Consider the following 17,310-nt stretch of genomic DNA (forward strand, 5'->3'; position numbering starts at 1 on the left):
GCTCCCCACAGATGAAAACACCATCCTATTAGCTTTCAGGAAAACAACCGCGATGTTTACCATTTTCATCTATGCCTGGAGGCGGTGATGATTTAGAACTGCTAATAAAAGCCTCCACATACCTCGTTACTCTGAATGACGAGGGACATGCTTTAGATGGAATTCCCTGGAAAACAATTTACAACAAAATGCACACATAAAGTGTGCCTATAGTGTGCCTGGTTTTATTGTCACTGTATAATTCACAGGCATGACCATTTGCAGAAAACAATCATTGGCTAATGTAACTAATGTCGCATCACTAACTTGCCTGTTCGTTCATTCATTCAATATTAAACTTCATTAATAAATAACTCCTGAAGGGTCAGTTTTCATAAACTGGAATGATTCATACTGAAGTTCTGAGCAGCCATAGGCTTGTACAGTATATTGCAACAGACTGAGAATTATACAAGGATATAATGTATGTATGTCCATAGAGTAGATCAACTGTACAAATATTGCCTTGTTAGTTTGTTGTTCCTATAAGTTACATAACAGTAGAAATCAGAGAGAAAACATGCAGACTGAATATATCAAAATATTGTTTTGAACTGCATAAAATATGAATATATTAGTCTAATGTTAGATTAAAAAATCTAATTTAGTTAAAATAGAATCCCCACAATCAACCAGAGCTACCCATAAACTAAAGAGTCCCTGCTCCAGGAGTGAGTTAAACCTACCTGAGGAGGCACCAAGAGCCTGAGACACTTTGACTTCCATCGCATGCACGCTCAGTGTAAATTCCCCATCAGTTAATTTCTGAATGATCACTTGCACAGCTGTGCAGCCTCATGGCCCTGTCATTCCCTCAGTGCAGCACTTTGAGCTGTGATATAGCCTTGGCGCTGCAGCCAAGATGAATGGGTGGAGTTTGAAATGTTCTCAGCCAAAGAGGGGTACAACGTTAAACTCTCAGACTATTGACTGTAAAATATTGATTGGATGGAACTGCTGTAAGGAGCATCACTCATTTCACAAAGGGATTTCTTGAGAGGATAGCATGGACACTCACTTAAATGGTTGGGTTAATCTGTTATCATCTTCTATGTTAAAAAAAACACCTTGTGGGACATTCAAACAACACATTTTTAAGCATTTTTAACAACGTTTTCTTTCTTCTTTCTTTATCCGTTTCATGCATCCATTCCTATATCCTGCTTAATCCCTCAGTACATCTCATTTACCTCAAATCTAGTCAAGTATTGCATTTATGTGAATCCATATTATTTATTTAACTGGCTGTGATTGCATTCCCTCCGCATTTATTGAGCTAGTCAGTGGTGATGAGCCATCAGTAAACACGTAGTACTAGTAGTGATAAATGCATCACATTGTTGTAACCATGGTAATTATTAGCTCCGTCTCATCATTTGCCACAGGGAGGTGCTGTTGGACCAGCTTTCAGAGGAGGAGCGTATATCCACCCCTCTGCAAGTTACATTCAACGTCTCGCTACACGGATTATTCTACAACCACACGATTTAATAGTACTACTGCTAATATGCCTTGTAACTATAAAAACGATGGTAGGTTGTTAGTTTATTTATTGTTGACATGACAGTTTGGTGGCTATTGTGTTTATAGCTTGCTGGTAGGAATGGTCAACAGTTATCATTAGCGTAGCGTTATTGAACACACCTTAGCAGGTTTGCCAGCCACTTGAACTCGGACCAAAACAAACCCAGAGAGAAAAATAGTTGGATTAGACACGTCTGACTTTTAAAGTAATTTTCCAAATGTCGCGGCGACTAAACAAGAGGTGTGAGGAAAGATAATTTATTATGCGGTTTGGATAAGTAACTTGGCTTGCAAGTGGTAGCCTAAGTTAGCCTTTAGCTTGAATGCTAATGCTCCCGTAGCCGCTATTAGCTAACGGTATCGTTATGCCAGATGAGCCAGCAGCAGCTGCTAGGAGTAGAAGTCGCTGCTTCTGTTGCCTTAACCACCTACCCAAACATTTGAGACTGGCCTTCCTGCTAGTTAGGTAGCTAGTTAGGTTTTTTAACTAAGACACCGATAAATAATTTTCCTTCGTTGCCTTTTACTACCCGAAATTGTAACTCCAGTATGGGGATGTGCTTACCGTGCTTTGGTGGAGCAGCGGACGACGTTGTTGTCACTCCGGATCCTGTAAGTTCATTTACTCTAACTTCTTTGCCACTCTATGCGACCATGTGTATGAATTGTTTTACATTATCAAGTAACAAACGGTAGAGATAAAGAGAGGGTTGGTGAATGTCACTCATCACTCGCAGGACACACATAGGCCCCATTATGTACCTTTGAGGAGGCGTTGACAGCGTTTAGCCTCTGTAAACAGCGGCATGTTAAGTGTGCTTCAGGCCCAACATGGTTAACTTACACTTCGAGTCTGTGTTTTCAACAGGAGACGAGGAGACGACAGTTAGCAGAAGCTGCAGAGAAGAGACAGAAAGAGGTGCGTTACTGTGTATACATGTGTTTAAACCGCTGATAACATGACTGGCACAACTGTAAAGTGTTATAAAGCAGCCCCACAATCTGTTCCACGGCGGGGGTGTGTTTGTATGGAGGTGCTGTGTTTGCCTACATTATTATAGCTATAAAGTTTAAGATAAGCACATTTCAAAACAAAATCTTACTCTTTGAAAACCAATTAAACAACATATACAGTGAAACTATTCTTTGTAAAACATAGTTTTTAAGTTCATCACAACAACATAGCTCTGTAATAATAGTCTGCATGTCAAATGGACCAGCCTGCAGTCCATGAAGAGTAAACATTTGAAGCCCAATATTAAATTTAAATTTATATTAGTTTTCATTTACATTTTACCACCGCCAAAATTTGTTTGGGAACAAGGTTATTGAAAAAAAAAATCTGCATCTCATTTAAAATGGATCTATTTTACAGTGTGGTGAGTAATTTTTTATTGTGCAGAAAAGCCACTTGCAAACCTGTAAGAGCCATGCTAGAGTTAAATTGAGGTAAGTTGACATGGATCAGAAATAAAATTTTGGCCAACATCTTAAACTACCACAATCTTTTCTGCTCTGTGTCACAGTTTTCATCTGACACCCTAAGTGTTTACGCTTCATACCATTGCAGGGGGAAAACACTGAGCCCTAACCCACAGCCCTGTTTCAGTGAAGCAACACAGCTCTGTTGAAAATAGCTGCTCCATCCTTTAGCTGCACTGCCTAATCTGGCTATTGAATGCCCTCTCACTAAATGTGATTGAAAACAATTTGTGCTTGCTGAACAGTTGTGGTAAAATGACGCATTAAGCGTGCACTTTAAGAACACTTGCATGCTCTCCCACTGGCATTAAACACTTTCATAATAAAGCCACAGCCTGCTATTGTTTGTTCACATCTCACTCTGTTTTTACAGACAGCATACAGGGGTGTCAAAAATCCAGAAGCAGTTGAGAGGAAAAGGAAAAAACAGGAAGAAGTTGAGAAACAGGCGATGACCACCTCTGTGTCGGGTGGCGGCGGGCTTAAGGTCAGTTTTGTATTTTTGCTCGAACTGAACAATAAGACATCATATTTAGCGGAGATGATAAGTATCTGCACGTGTTTTTGTTCTCCAAACTTCTTATGTGAAATTAAATAATACATGTGTACAACAATGAAGTTCCAGCTTTGAGTAGCATCAGCATTAATATTTACACATGCAGGAAATATTGCCCTCTCAGTGCAGTTTGGCTGCTAAGTGTTTCATCTGGATAGCTGTGTGTTTTTTCAGTGTTGTACAAAACAACTTCCTGTTTAGGTTTAGAGATGCTAGTGTCTCATAAGGATAAAAACTAGGTTTTTGGTATTATCCATTTTTTTAATTATTAAAAGGCCTCTTTCTTTGAATACTGAACATCATTGTAATTTGCTGTCCCTGTTTGTTTTTTAGTGGCAAGTGGGCTGAAACTTTGGAAGACATTGGAACTGCTGTCCATGTTTACCCAAACTGCTACAGTTGCTTCATGCAGAACAATCTTAAGGTTTTTTCCCAGATAAAACAACAATACTTGCCAAGTTGTACATGCCAGTTTGGATCTTTGGACAAGTCGAGGATGGCATTGTAACGTGGAAGCAAACACATGTGCTATTGTAAAGGTTTTATTAGCCAGTTGACTAGATATACTCTTGGTTTCTAAAGTGCAGTTATGCAGTTATGTGTTAAATCAGAGCTGATGTGTGACATCTCTGGTTAAGCACCATGTTAAGACTCAATCACTTTTTTAGGGGCACTGTTTTCTTTTTAGCATCACAAAGACTAGTGCAAACTGTACTGTACTGTACTGTAACTTTGATATATACTGCACATGCAACATGGCAATTGATGCAAGATAGTTTTTTTTTGTCTTATACCATGCCGAGAAATTTTCAAGTTTCACTACATGGCCTGTTTGTAAGAACACACTGTTAGCAGCTACAGAACTCTTGAAACAACACTACAACATGTTCAAGATGAAGGTGTGGAGCATGTGGAGTCTTTATTTACCTTGTGCACGTTACACTAGTCTTTGCCCTGCATTCACAGAGCCCGGTTTTGTTTTGTTTGCACAGTGTGTTGTTGCATTGAAGTATCATGTCTGCAAAACACTCTGATGATGGCTGCTTAATTTAAATAAGACATGAAATGTGTGTGTGTGAATTGCCACATTATGAAGTTTATTTGCACACAGTCTGTCAATATGCTTGCTCACACTAATGCTGGAGGACTCATGTCAGCTGTAGTGGAAACAAGAATGAAGGAAGAGGAAACATGTAAAATATTTACATTCACTATTTTGAGTGCATTTCTCTCAGTCCTTAAATGCTTCTGGTGCTTTTGCAATTTTGTAGAAAAGAAAATCTAGCCAATGTTATTTACTACAATAAATCACATTTCTGTTATACATTTGTGTGTCATCATGAGTAGGAGATTCAAGAAAGACCTTTTACTATGAGGGACATCTGATCACCTGTTTTATGTCTGTAAACTGATGTTTGCAATAGGCTTAAAAAAAAGAGAAGTACAAAACTTATAAATACCACGTTTTCCAATTTATATACACACAAGCAGTTCATGTGTATTGGCCACGCCTCTATGTTCAAAACAACATGTGTGTTTTAGAGCTCAGAGGCTTCTTAAGATCACAAACCTGCTTTAGAGGGTGAGGAGATGACTTCATTGTGATCTTGTGATCCTGATGGATGAACTTTTACCCACTTAAATATCCTGTGTGTGAACTTAAAAACACGCAAGCAACTTATTTAGATTGAAAAACAAGTTGAGACTAATCCGGCTGAAAATATGTGAAGACCAAGGAAATCTGTGAACCTGTGAATCCAGAAGTTTTGACCATTTATTGAAATGTTACATCTAAAAACAGAAATTGGGTCCACTCACTGTACAACAAGTCATGTCATACTAATCTGCAAATTGTCCAAATATAAAAACTTGAGTTAAAACACTTAAAAAAATTGAAATTTATTTTTCTAAAGAAGCAGTTGATTTTCATGTAGAAATGCTCCCTTTGCCTCCAGAGGGCAGCCAGATACAACAATCTAGATAAAGACAGGACCTCAGATCTACTGCAGGCTTATTGATCATACATCAGTAAGGCTGAACTGTGCATGAGATTGTCTATGTTCTTACAGTACATTATATAACACAGAAGCTATTCTAGTAATAATACAGTCAAAATGATAGTATAGTATAAAAAGACATTGCATAGAGTAAGAATTTGACATGTAAACAATGTAAGCATTGCTTCATTTTGTTATGAAGGGAAAAAAAAACAATGTGATTAATGTAACTATGACAGAATACAAATGATCACATGAAGCTTTGGCTATATTCTTTGAAAAGTTTCCATTGATTCTTCATGGGGCTTTACGGTGCCCATTTCTTCAACCAAAGAACAACATCATCAGTGAATCTTTGAAGAAATGTCTTTACAAGCACACAAAGATTAAAAAACACACATCCGGCTTCACAAAGGTGTAGAAATCTCCACCTGATCATCAAGTAGTGTGTTTAATGTGCTTGCAGGCCTGTCTGGGCAAACTGAAAACACTCTATAATAAAATGATTTAATTGTAACTGCTGATTGAAAACACAATTTTAAGTATATCTACAACTCCCCTCACACCCAGTTAACCCAGTATATTGTTAAAGTCAACTAGCTGTTTACAAAGGGTCACAAACACCCACCAACATTTCAAAGAAAATCATCACTATCACACTCTAAGTGCTGCCTGGCTGTAGCTTCAGTGATTTTAAGACGTCCACGTCCTAAAAAACAGCATCAAGTCCTCCCCTGCATCATTTTATTGGGGCTGTTTTCACTTTTTGCTTCGGTAGTGAGCAGCCACCACCAGGTAGCTGTCAGGGGTGAGGTCCTTGATGTTAGGGGACTTGCTGCTGATGGGGGACGTCTTTCCCTCAACGCGGGAAAATTGGAGCATGCGACACGGGTCGTGTTTTAACAGGTAGCTCTCAAAGGTCTCCCAGCCTCCGCCAACTCGCACCATCACGTGCTTGTTGTGCAGCATCTGCAGAACCAAATAGGATTACAGTGTCACGTCTTGTGATGTTGGTGTGTAACAGGGGAGCTTCAATGGTTGATGCTGAGCCTTTCTATAGGACTAATGTCATTTTCCTGATTGATGCTTTGAATTTTAGAAATCTTTGAAGAGTTATTATGTGTTTGGTTAATACAATCTGATATTATTAATATTGTTGCTACAAATGTTATATGTATGTTTCATTGTTTTTTATACAGTCAATGGAATATTATTGTGGGGATAAAAGTCTGTTTGCAGCTGGCTTCACATCAACATCACTCAACATCATTTTTTGTGGTGTAGCAGTTTTCCGCTGATCTCATCAATGAGCATAATATTTACAAGATGCAGCCAGAATCAGATTCCAGCAATGAAACAGTAGCAGTACAGCAACTCCTTACATGCCACCAGCCAACATACGGACACTTGTGCACAGTACAGTCTCCTTAAGAATCAGCTTTTAAGTTTCATAAACATGTAGTACCAGAGCGACTGCTTACAGGAAAGAAATGTATTTTTGCATCATGACCATGAATGTGGTCAGAGCAACACATGAAGCTGGGTCATCCTATCACATCCAGCTCATATTAATTTAATGGTTGTATTTAGCTATGCAGGGGAAGGCTGGATCTGTTTGAGCTACAGGGAACTCAGGGGGACGGATGCTGCCAGATCAAATGAGTTTTTTGTGTAGTAAAGTGTCTGTGCACAGACAGAATACTCAGCTGAGTATATGAGGCGGCCTCTCTTGTGTCAAAGAGGCTCAGCAAGGTTCAAAGACTTCCAGCTCCTCTCAGAAGGATTGTTGCTCATTGCCATGTCTGGTGAGAGCGCTATTGAGGCTTCAATCAGTGTGCGAACGTCCCATTCAAGTTCACACACAGCTCACCATTCCTGCCCGGCGTCAGGTGGGCTCACTGAAGTGTTTAATTGAAAGGACACCTGGTCACAGCAGAGCTTATTCTAAAATCCTCTCAAGCATAATGATAAAAACTCCAGTGGACACAAGGATTGACACAGCAGGGTATCTTGAGTGTCTTCACATACCCTGCTTTGTATCAGTCACAGGACAGGGACTTTCAAACGGCCGATAACACCTTTAAAAGCATAATTAAAACATTTTACTCACAGTAGTTTACCGATACAGCTTCACAGATGTCTGGGCTTACACCATCCATACAGTGTCTTAACCCACAGGGTCATGGGGGGCTGGAGTAAAAAGTGTTTAATTTGGACTCCTACGTTAGTCCAGTACCAAACACTCCTCTCAAACACACTGGTGATCTGATACAGTTTGACATAATATGAAACTTGTGTTGCACTGAAGATAAGAAAAATGGCTTATATTTTGTCAAACCCCGCCCTTGAACATTAAATGCATTTTCTCTGCTGCTGAGACTGCATGCAGGCGATACCAGCAGCCTCTCCTGCAGAAACATTCTCTAAAGGCTCAGAGGTTGTTTCATCCTTCTCCTGGCATCATTTCAAAGAACATTTACAATAACAGCAGAATTTATAACTACTGTACAGTCAGCCTATACACCATGTGCTGTATGTTTAGTGCTCAAAGTGTCTCTCACAAAATCTATTCGGATTTGCCAAAATCTAAATTTTGGTAGTAAAAATAGACCTAAAATAGACCTAGATCTAAATACATAATCAAAGTACTAACCCCCCATAGCTGCAATACTGACTGCAGGTTTGCAGCTTTAAATTCCACTAAATGGGATTTTGGGGCGAAAAGTAAGGATTATTAGATTTTCTGTTTATAAACACAACGTTTCCTGAAATGACCCACACTGATCTGTTATTGAACGCTTCTGACTTCTACTACATCCGTGACACAGCAGACACATGCTGCACCGCTTCTGTGATTATCTCATCCTAATACACAGAAAAACTTCATATAGTGACTGAAAATGCACTCTCTCAGTTGTGGTAGAGACACAGATGTTAATATAGACTGTTTTTTAACCTGTGTGAATATATAAAAATATTGTAATATAGTATTTTAGATAGAAATGATTTATTAGTGGTCTTAATGTGCAATTAAATCATGACTATGAAATAACAGCAAAGCAAAGCAACTTCATAATGCAGTGCTATAAAAATTCTCTTGGTTCTTTTCATAGACAAACAGTGGGTGCAATTATGAACTGTGATGAGTGGGAAAAAATACTGTAATATGAGTGACTAAAATAGTTGCCTCGGGCGTTGTTGTCTATTGGCTGTGTGTCACGTGCAGCTGAGCCAGACAGCCTGACCGTGAACACACCTCAGAGCAGATGGCACTTTTTAGCCGTGGTTTAGGCAGTTCAGGACCCTATTATACAATCCTGGCACAACCTCTGGGTTGCATCATTTGAGAGGATTAAACATCTTTCTTTCCTTGTCTATCTGCATAATCACTCGTTCCTTTAACGTCACACTATCATCCAATGCCCCCTGATTGCTTGTGATTTCTGCTATGTTACAGGATTTTCTGCAAAGCCTTTGTTGTGTGTCGGCATGCATACCTCATGAGGGAGGGCTCGTGAACTGAACTGTCTTCACTATCAACTTGGTGGAATTCAATAGCACCACAAGTCAACAGGATCTCTGGACACTGTGGATGTGATTAAATATCAGCAGAACTTCTGCCTGTATTCGTCTTATGACCTAGCAACAACACAACTACTGACTATTTAAAGACTGTAAGTGTTAAAGCTGCTAACTACCAAACCACACACACATGCAGAACAATAGAGCCTCTTTGTTTTGACATTTTTTTAAACCCAACATGCTCAAATGTCTTTGTCAACATCATGCCTTACTCATCCTAACTGATGCTTGCATTCCTTATATCATACTGTAGCCTGTGTAATATTTAATAAACAGATGACAGCGTATATGTGCTCTGTTCAAATCTTCCTGAATACATGTTTCTGTCTATAAAACCATCTGCCTGCTTGCATAAGTGGACAGGTGGCCTGCCTCAGACTGTGCAAGCAAAGGTTTAGACAAACACACACATACACCGTGGGGAAATTAGGTTGTACTAGCAGCAGCATATATCAAGAACAATAAAGAACAATAGATACAGAAAAACATCTTATATATGTACACAAATGTGTGTTTTACATGAGCTTCATGTCTCCACTGGTTGAATGGTCACCTGGTCTCATCACTTTCAGAGAATGCCCAATATGGTGTGTTCAGTTTAACTAGAACACAATACACTATTCACAAATGATGCAACATGTAAATGTATTAGCAGCATACTGTTGTTCAGTTGCTCTTTTTTGATTTGTCTATAATGTTTGATTCCTGCATCCACCATGATTTCCATATACTGAGAATAGCTCCTTGTGACACATGTGACACTTTGCTATAAGCCTTTACACATGATCAGCCTATAGAGCCAGGAAAGGGGTCAGGATGCAAATTCTTCCTAAAAGTCAACATGCCATTACAGTAATTTTAAAGCTATTTAAAGGTATCAGTGGGTTATGTTAAATATTTGACTGTTGCACAAGGTGCAGATCAGTATTCAGAGTTAGTGAGTTTCAAAACATTCACATTCACCATTCAACATTGCCAAAGAACATTTGAAATTCACTCAAGTCCTTGGAAGCAGGATCAGATGGTACTGAGTCATCTTCGTTCTGAAGTCCAATGGCTGTGTTTTCTGGTTTCTATAAACTGAGTGATATATTATTTTGAGGCAGTGAGATGCATCATCAGCCTCTTTTCTAACTGTCTTTTCCGTTTACCTGCAGCTCAGCAGAGTGCCCCTAAAAAGTTTTGGCTCCGAGGTGATTTTAAAATCAAGCTCCATACTTTACTGATTGCCCACACAGCAATAATGGCCTGGCTCCAGCGACGCCATGAAAGCTTTTCACCTCAAACACAAAGGTTCTGTCCAGCTTTCAGATGGTGAACGAGCTTTTTCAGCTTTAAGCCTTTTAAAACCCTCTTATTGAGGTTTTGATTGTGCAGTATATTTTCTAATTTTGCTTCAGCAGGACTTTATGAGCCAAAATTCAGAGTTTTTATTATTTTAATAGTGCACTTAACAGTCAGTGAAATATTGAGTGCAGCCCGTGGTCAGAGTTTAACATAAATCTGATATTATCTGCCTAACGTTTCCTGCTGGGTGCAGGTAAAGGAATGGTGAGCTAAGAATTTTTCTAAAACTACACACAGAGAAATAAACAATGACTGGAACACAGTTCTTATTTTATGTATGTGAAAATGACAATATCACACAGCTGAGCTGTGCTTGTGCATGTGGGTCACGGCACATTTCTTGTCCACATTTGTTTCCACCCTCAAAGAGAAGTGAGCAAAAGCAGATAATAGCCTCCTCAGGGAGGGCTTCGCTCCGTCATCAGACTTGGAGCTCAGCATCCTCTCAGCAGAAGCCAGGGGATAGACCTGTTCACACACCTCAGCCAGGTACACAAACACAAACAGGTAACTGCTCCCCTGACTCAGCACGAACCACAAGAAAAGCGTTGTCTCACCACTTCTCTAAATTTAGACTGCCAGAAACAGAAAACATTAAAGAAGCACTGATGTGCTCCGAGGAGTCATAATTATGGTCTGAAATCAATACGCTCCCACAGTGTAATGTGGAGCTGCAGCCTGAAGTAATACACTTGGTATTTACTTTCATTTGCATCTTTGACACTACAGCTTGTACATGTGTAAAATTATTGCCTGCCCAAAATGCAAATAGACCCCACATCACAACATGAGGTCTGCTGTCTCATGTTTTCTGTTTGACTGCATGGAGATCCAATCATTCTTCTTGTCAGGACCTCAAAGGCTGAGCGCTGATACTCCTGACAGGTTGCAGCAAAAACACTAAAATTGAATTGATTTGTACAGAACAACTACAAAGCACAAGCTCAACACAATATGATGTCTAAGTGTAGCCTACTTATGCTGCTCTCCTAAAACATTTTTCAGCCTCTGCATTGCCTAAATTGTGAAGCATGTCCTCTATGTGCAGCATTCCTGATTTTGACATTTAAGCTTAAGTTATATTAATTAGTTAACCTATAAATGATTATTGCCTTTTCACTGGGTCTTAACGACTTGTGTGAAATAACATAAAGTAGTGGATGAATTATCAAAGCGCGCCAGGCTCAGAAACAGGCTTCATCCCAAGAGAAGGAGGCTGCAAAGCCTCCAACTCTGCGTCACACTCCCAGCAAGTGGAGAGACCGCCACCTCCGAGCGAGGTTCACACGCAAACTATTTAACAAGAGAAGAAAAGTCTCCAGGCATCACCCTCAGCTCAAAAATAAATCACAGCAGGTACGCGTAATTTTCCACATTAGCGACTAACCTTTCTGCTGCTTGAAGGACTGGATGGAGCCCGAGTGGTGCACCATTGCGACGTTCAGTTGGTTTCCAGCCTTAATTAAATTCCGTATGTCGAAAGCAAAATTGCAGAATACATGAGAAACTACGGTGAGGCTGTGTAGGTGTTCCCTCTGCTCCCATCCTGTCACACGATCTCACGGGCGATGCGCAAACCCCCAGCAACACCTGTCTCAGCTCCGCATGCTCTCCCCACCTCCTTCCCTCCCTCCCTCCCTCCGCTCCCCCCCACCACCATCCACGGCTGTTGTCATGGTGACGGGTGGCAAGGGGAGGTCCTGCGATGGACATGTCCTCCTCCGTCCTGATTTACTGTCTCCAAATAAGCTGCGGGAAATTACCCGGGCAGCACATTTCAAAATGGACCGACAAGGACATGTATTGATTCGCACGTCAATCATCGTGCTGGAAGCTGCTTGCCTGCATCGTTGCGTTTAATGAGCTATTATGGAGGGAAAGTAGCTATTTATGTGTCATACTGCAATCAAAACTGGCGCTAAAAATTGACCTTAAAATATGTAAAACTCTCTGTGAGGTCCTATGGGCCTTTTCAGCATAATAGAGCTGAGAAATAAATAAATAAAATAAAATAATAAACCTATTGAACGTCCTATTATCCTCTGCACAGGTGAGTTACAGCAGCCAGCCAGTAAAAAAAAACTAATAAAAGCCTCAAACACTAATAAAAGTACCATTCATCTTTTGCTAGAAGGAATCATTTGCTTTGACATCAGGCATTTAATACTGTTTAAGGCTGTGAGGAAAACTCACAATAATCAATACTATAGCTCACAGCGCTCCTGGCTGGGCTGCTGACTGCTGCTGTAGTGGCATCCCTTGTTTGACAGGAAGCTTTATACAAAGGTAAACAGAGCAGGTGTTAAAATGGCTGCAGCTCAGATAGCCCGAGTTTAAAACTGGATGATGTCTTGCTGGCAAAACAAACAAAAGAAACAAAATAAAACAATGGGGATCCAACTAAACATAGAGTGTGTTTTCTAATTAGCAACATGCAGATATTTAATCAATATCACCTGCACATTTACAGCTGGACAAAAATGGAAAGGGCTCAGCAGTTTTGCTACACACAAAGAAAATCCTGCATTTGTTTTCTTTGGTCGTATCAACCCCACATAGAAGTCATCACAGTTTATCTGCAAGGTCATTGGTCTTATTTCAATGTCAACTGCACAGAGTTGCAGCAGCACACCTCCAATCAGGATGTGGAACCCCTGAGAGGGAGAATGGAGTCTGGTGTTGTGGGATGTTTCTGAGCAGAGCAGTGAGCTGTGATGTGGTCACAGTTCGGCCTGAGCTTTGTATATCAGTGTCTGTCCGTGCTGGTCTTCCGAGGAGTACAGTCTGGCATCTGTCATAGATGCAAATACCATCTGCTTTCTTGCAGCTCAGCACGCCTCTACTCCTCCCACTGCTCTGATGTTTATTGAAGACTGGAAGCAGGACGGTGTGTGCCAACCTCTCTAACATGTCATGAGCTACAAGCAAATGCATTTCTTCCTCAGAGGTGATGAATAAATAAACAGGCATCTCTTATAGGGTCAGTCCCATTTAAAACTGCATATTTTTCCATTCCTGCCTGTTAGTTTAGAGATGTAGGTCAGATCACAGCCCCACACAGGGAAGGAGGTTTTAAGATAAATAAAACACTGCCACCTTGTGGAAAATGTGTGTAACTGAGCTGCCAGCAAATCCATACAGAGGCATTATCCTCCTCAACTCATGCATGCAATTATATAGTAATTTGACGATGTTACACAATGAATGATGCTATCACAGCCTCTACATATGATTTTACTGTAGAGATGGTTAAATTGTATTTACCATTTAAAGCCACCTTCAGTGATATTCAACATGCATAAACACTTGCTGCTGTTCAGAGAATTGAGTAGCTTCCACAAGAGGATGCTAAATGACATCAACACAGTCAACATAATTACCACTGATGACTTCCTGAAAGGATTAACAGGGATCTGCTGAGTAGGTAAGTTTTAAAGTTCAGCTGAGAGTTTTAACTTTTGTCTTTATACTCTGGACAAACCCACACTGATGAATATTACATCATGAACAGTGCAGCAGTGCATTTGACAAGCTGTATCATTTGTGTTTCATTTTTAGTTGACCAACCAATTTTCTAATTTATTAACCAATTAAATGTTTCGGTAATCATTGATAATGTCCAGTAGCCTAACACAACTATATGGCCAACAGCTACAGTAACACTCTGAAAATCATTTTAATAAGAAAGCATGCAGCTATATCATCAATTTTCAGCATGAACCTAATAATGTATGGAGACATATAAGGGCAGAGGTTTGGTGCTTGTATATCATTTCTTTAATAAGAACTGCTGTTCAGACTCACCGGAGTGCTGGTCGGTGTCTGTCTCTGTGTCTCCAGAGTGGGAGCTGTTGGCAAGTGAGAAGCTCCAGGATGTGGAGTGGCTGAGTGCGGGATTGACAGGAGCGTGCCTGTCGGCTCTGAAGGAGCTGGAGGCCTGACCCTCCAGCAGGGGGAGAAACACACTGCTGTCCTGTTGACATGATCCTGCAAACCACACACACGTATGAGACATCATGTCAAATGATTTTTACTCCCTTAATCTCACATGAACCTTAATACCAGTTGGGGAATTATATCAGAATGAACATGTTTGTATTGTTTGCTGGTACATTCAGGTCGGTGACTTTTGCAGATGATCGCAGCACTCTCTCATGTTACTGCGCTCATACATTTTTTACACAGCTCTAAATTCCTTTTTGCCCTTTGATACTTGACACTAATTAAAAACAAAAAGGCTTCTTACAGTTAAACACAAAGGCAACATTCTGGAGGGATTATTTTTTAACACTTCCGAACACATTTGTCAAAATAGAGCCAGAGCAAAAATGGAAAGTGGGTTTTTATTGTTATCCTTCAGAAACACATTAATAAGCTGTTGATTTGTAAACTTGTTTGCATGCGTGGAAATTGTCATTACAGTGTTTTGTGTTGAGTAATTTGCTCCTGTGACTGTGGGCATGTTTAGAATGACGATAATGAGCACAATAAGAAGAAAATGGCTTAAGGCTTATGGCTTTGTATCATAAATATTTACTTATTGTACGTATATTTAAACCCTGTATGTTGTAGCAATTGCTTCATTACATAACAATGAGGCTCTATCCTGAACCTTAAACAGGCCACTGTAAAGGGCAACCAAGTTAACATAAAATAATGCAATTTAAATGGCAAAACAACATCTACAGTGCATGCTGAAGTGCATTCCCTCCCTCGTGTGCACACTCAGCTTTATTAAGACCAACAGGAAGAGCCACAGGGCTTCACTCAGAGAACAGAATGATTCACCAAGTTTCATCTCACAAATGATTCTCCACAGGTTTAACAGGAACATCGCCCTTCTCGCTGGACATAGAGCGTAGATAATATAAAACTGAGGTGCCAAATTTTTTTAATATTAAAATATTGAAAAAAGAAACTGTTGGACAGTTTGTCAGAAAAAAACACTTTCCCTGACCTGTACTTGTGTCCATTAAAGACATGTGGGCTAAGAGACATTAGGTAGATCGATTGATGAGCAAGTACTTTCTGCAGAAACTTCCTGGCACATTGATTATTTATTTAAACAAATACATTTCTGAGCCCCAGGTCACTAAACACCTCACTAAACCTATGATGAGATGTCAAGGACTTCATCAACAGCCTAGAAAAGTATCCAGGCATCCAGCTGGATGATAGCTACTTTGAAACAAATGTCCAAAACTCAGATTAGCCTTTACATAATACAATCAATGTATATATGCAGAATCACTTTGTAACCTGGAAATGTTAGCAGCAAAGTGTAATTTAGTTTCAAGAGCAGACAGACAGAGCAGTTGCACATCTTCTCCAGTGGTTAATTGAATAAAATGAGCATGAGTGTTTATCTCCTTTATACATATAAGCTAAAAGGGGTGTATAGCCATTTCGGTCAGCAGTATTTCCATTACATGATGGATTCTCCCCTCTGGTGTGTGTGCTTTACATCCCCTAAACTGCTTACATTAGTCAGCACTGATCACTTAGGACGATATAAAAGTTGCTATAAAATCATAATAGTGCTGCTTCATGTTTTAATGGAAACATAGGATCTCTTCAGATGAAATACACAGCTTTATTTTACTATTTTAAACTCTTGATTTCTGATGATTTCCTGCCACTTCCTGCAGAGCGTCACAATCCCGTCCCCCTCTGTACACCACTGAGCATTATCCACATGGCTCCCCACAGATGAAAACACCATCCTATTAGCTTTCAGGAAAACAACCGCGATGTTTACCATTTTCATCTATGCCTGGAGGCGGTGATGATTTAGAACTGCTAATAAAAGCCTCCACATACCTCGTTACTCTGAATGACGAGGGACATGCTTTAGATGGAATTCCCTGGAAAACAATTTACAACAAAATGCACACATAAAGTGTGCCTATAGTGTGCCTGGTTTTATTGTCACTGTATAATTCACAGGCATGACCATTTGCAGAAAACAATCATTGGCTAATGTAACTAATGTCGCATCACTAACTTGCCTGTTCGTTCATTCATTCAATATTAAACTTCATTAATAAATAACTCCTGAAGGGTCAGTTTTCATAAACTGGAATGATTCATACTGAAGTTCTGAGCAGCCATAGGCTTGTACAGTATATTGCAACAGACTGAGAATTATACAAGGATATAATGTATGTATGTCCATAGAGTAGATCAACTGTACAAATATTGCCTTGTTAGTTTGTTGTTCCTATAAGTTACATAACAGTAGAAATCAGAGAGAAAACATGCAGACTGAATATATCAAAATATTGTTTTGAACTGCATAAAATATGAATATATTAGTCTAATGTTAGATTAAAAAATCTAATTTAGTTAAAATAGAATCCCCACAATCAACCAGAGCTACCCATAAACTAAAGAGTCCCTGCTCCAGGAGTGAGTTAAACCTACCTGAGGAGGCACCAAGAGCCTGAGACACTTTGACTTCCATCGCATGCACGCTCAGTGTAAATTCCCCATCAGTTAATTTCTGAATGATCACTTGCACAGCTGTGCAGCCTCATGGCCCTGTCATTCCCTCAGTGCAGCACTTTGAGCTGTGATATAGCCTTGGCGCTGCAGCCAAGATGAATGGGTGGAGTTTGAAATGTTCTCAGCCAAAGAGGGGTACAACGTTAAACTCTCAGACTATTGACTGTAAAATATTGATTGGATGGAACTGCTGTAAGGAGCATCACTCATTTCACAAAGGGATTTCTTGAGAGGATAGCATGGACACTCACTTAAATGGTTGGGTTAATCTGTTATCAT

At 39.8% G+C, this 17,310-nt stretch overlaps 2 protein-coding genes across 4 annotated transcripts; one reads left to right on the forward strand and one right to left on the reverse strand.

The window, feature by feature from the left end:
- The first annotated feature begins 1,483 nt into the window (after positions 1–1,483).
- On the forward strand, positions 1,484–4,280 carry svip (small VCP interacting protein). Of its 3 annotated transcripts, none has more exons than XM_028430076.1 (5): positions 1,484–1,571; positions 2,112–2,175; positions 2,432–2,482; positions 3,419–3,532; positions 3,935–4,280. In XM_028430076.1, exons 2-5 carry the CDS (start codon positions 2,113–2,115, stop codon positions 3,947–3,949), a joined length of 243 nt encoding a protein of 80 aa, XP_028285877.1. In that variant the 5' UTR covers positions 1,484–1,571; position 2,112; the 3' UTR covers positions 3,950–4,280. The 3 variants fall into 3 exon arrangements, with proteins under 3 accessions (XP_028285877.1, XP_028285878.1, XP_028285876.1); XM_028430077.1 differs by lacking the exon at positions 1,484–1,571 and adding an exon at positions 2,966–3,012 and having other exon boundaries at positions 1,642–2,175; positions 3,935–3,954; XM_028430075.1 differs by lacking the exon at positions 1,484–1,571 and having other exon boundaries at positions 1,665–2,175.
- Positions 4,281–5,362: 1,082 nt separating this feature from the next.
- LOC114451467 (GAS2-like protein 1) lies at positions 5,363–17,080 on the reverse strand. Its single transcript, XM_028430072.1, has 3 exons — positions 16,951–17,080; positions 14,332–14,514; positions 5,363–6,567 (listed from the first exon to the last, which is right to left on the reverse strand). The coding sequence occupies exons 1-3, from the start codon at positions 16,993–16,995 to the stop codon at positions 6,358–6,360; spliced, it is 438 nt and encodes a 145-aa protein (XP_028285873.1). The 5' UTR covers positions 16,996–17,080; the 3' UTR covers positions 5,363–6,357.
- Between the last annotated feature and the right edge of the window lie 230 nt (positions 17,081–17,310).

Source organism: Parambassis ranga, chromosome 19 (assembly GCF_900634625.1).
Source record: "Parambassis ranga chromosome 19, fParRan2.1, whole genome shotgun sequence".
Taxonomy (NCBI): Eukaryota; Metazoa; Chordata; class Actinopteri; family Ambassidae; genus Parambassis; species Parambassis ranga.